Source organism: Mus caroli, chromosome 3 (genome assembly GCF_900094665.2).
Source record: "Mus caroli chromosome 3, CAROLI_EIJ_v1.1, whole genome shotgun sequence".
NCBI classification, from domain to species: domain Eukaryota; kingdom Metazoa; phylum Chordata; class Mammalia; order Rodentia; family Muridae; genus Mus; species Mus caroli.
The window spans coordinates 90,378,469-90,379,305 of record NC_034572.1 but is presented as its reverse complement, the minus strand read 5'-3'; the positions used below and the strand labels follow the sequence as shown (position 1 = coordinate 90,379,305).

At 48.0% G+C, this 837-nt stretch overlaps 1 protein-coding gene across 1 annotated transcript in view; it reads left to right on the top strand.

Moving 5' to 3' along the window:
- Positions 1–347: 347 nt before the first annotated feature.
- Fcgr1a (Fc fragment of IgG receptor Ia) overlaps positions 348–837 on the top strand; it is an 11,341-nt gene continuing 10,851 nt past the window's right edge. The window contains exon 1 of the mRNA XM_021158147.1: positions 348–406. Within this exon, the coding sequence (XP_021013806.1) occupies positions 349–406 (58 nt within the window). The 5' untranslated portion in view covers position 348. The remainder of the gene's footprint in view (positions 407–837) is intronic.

Genomic DNA, 837 nt, shown 5'->3' with positions numbered 1-837 from the left:
CAGCCTGGTCTGCATATGCGGTTCAGGCTATCAGAGCTACAGTAAACCCTGAAAGAGTGAGGTGGGAGGGATATGTAGCTAGTCACGGTAGCACAAGACTATAATCCTAGCGCTTGGGAGGTAGAGGCAGGGGGATCCGGAGTTAAGATCATCCTTGGCTACACAGTAAATCTGAGGATAACCTGGGCTACAGGAGACCTGTCAACAGAGGGGAAAAAAACTAAGGATGTATTTCCCAGAAAAAGGAACAGTACCAGAATGCAAGCAGGCAGAAATGGCAACTTCCTTCCTCTTTTCTAATCTTGGTCCCCAGCCCTGAGTAGAACCTCTCAGTGTCTTGCACGTTCCATGATGCTTACCAGCTTTGTAGATCACATGTGGCTTCTAACAACCCTGCTGCTTTGGGGTGAGTAGGGCTCAGAGAGGCTTGCTGGGGGATGCGGCTTCTGACCACGGCCAGTCAATACTTTTTGTCACTGTTTGTCACATTAGCCTGGAACCCTAGTTTAAAGGCTGTTCATCAACGATCCAATAGTTTATTGTTGCTTAATTTCCAAAGGATGGAAAGGGAGCCTCTGGTGGCATTAAGCCTGCGAGCCTCCATCAGAATAAAGAGAGCATCACGAATAACCATTCATTCTGCTGATGCTTGACTTTGGGAAAGAGGGACTGAGAGGGCTCAGCTGGTCCTGGGAGGCGATGGGACCTCTCTTCCTAGCCTGCTCTTTGTCACCACCGTCTTTTTTTTTTTTTTTTTTTTTTTTTGGTTTTTCGAGACAGGGTTTCTCTGTGTAGCCTTGGCTGTCCTGGAACTCACTTTGTAGACCAGGCTGGCCT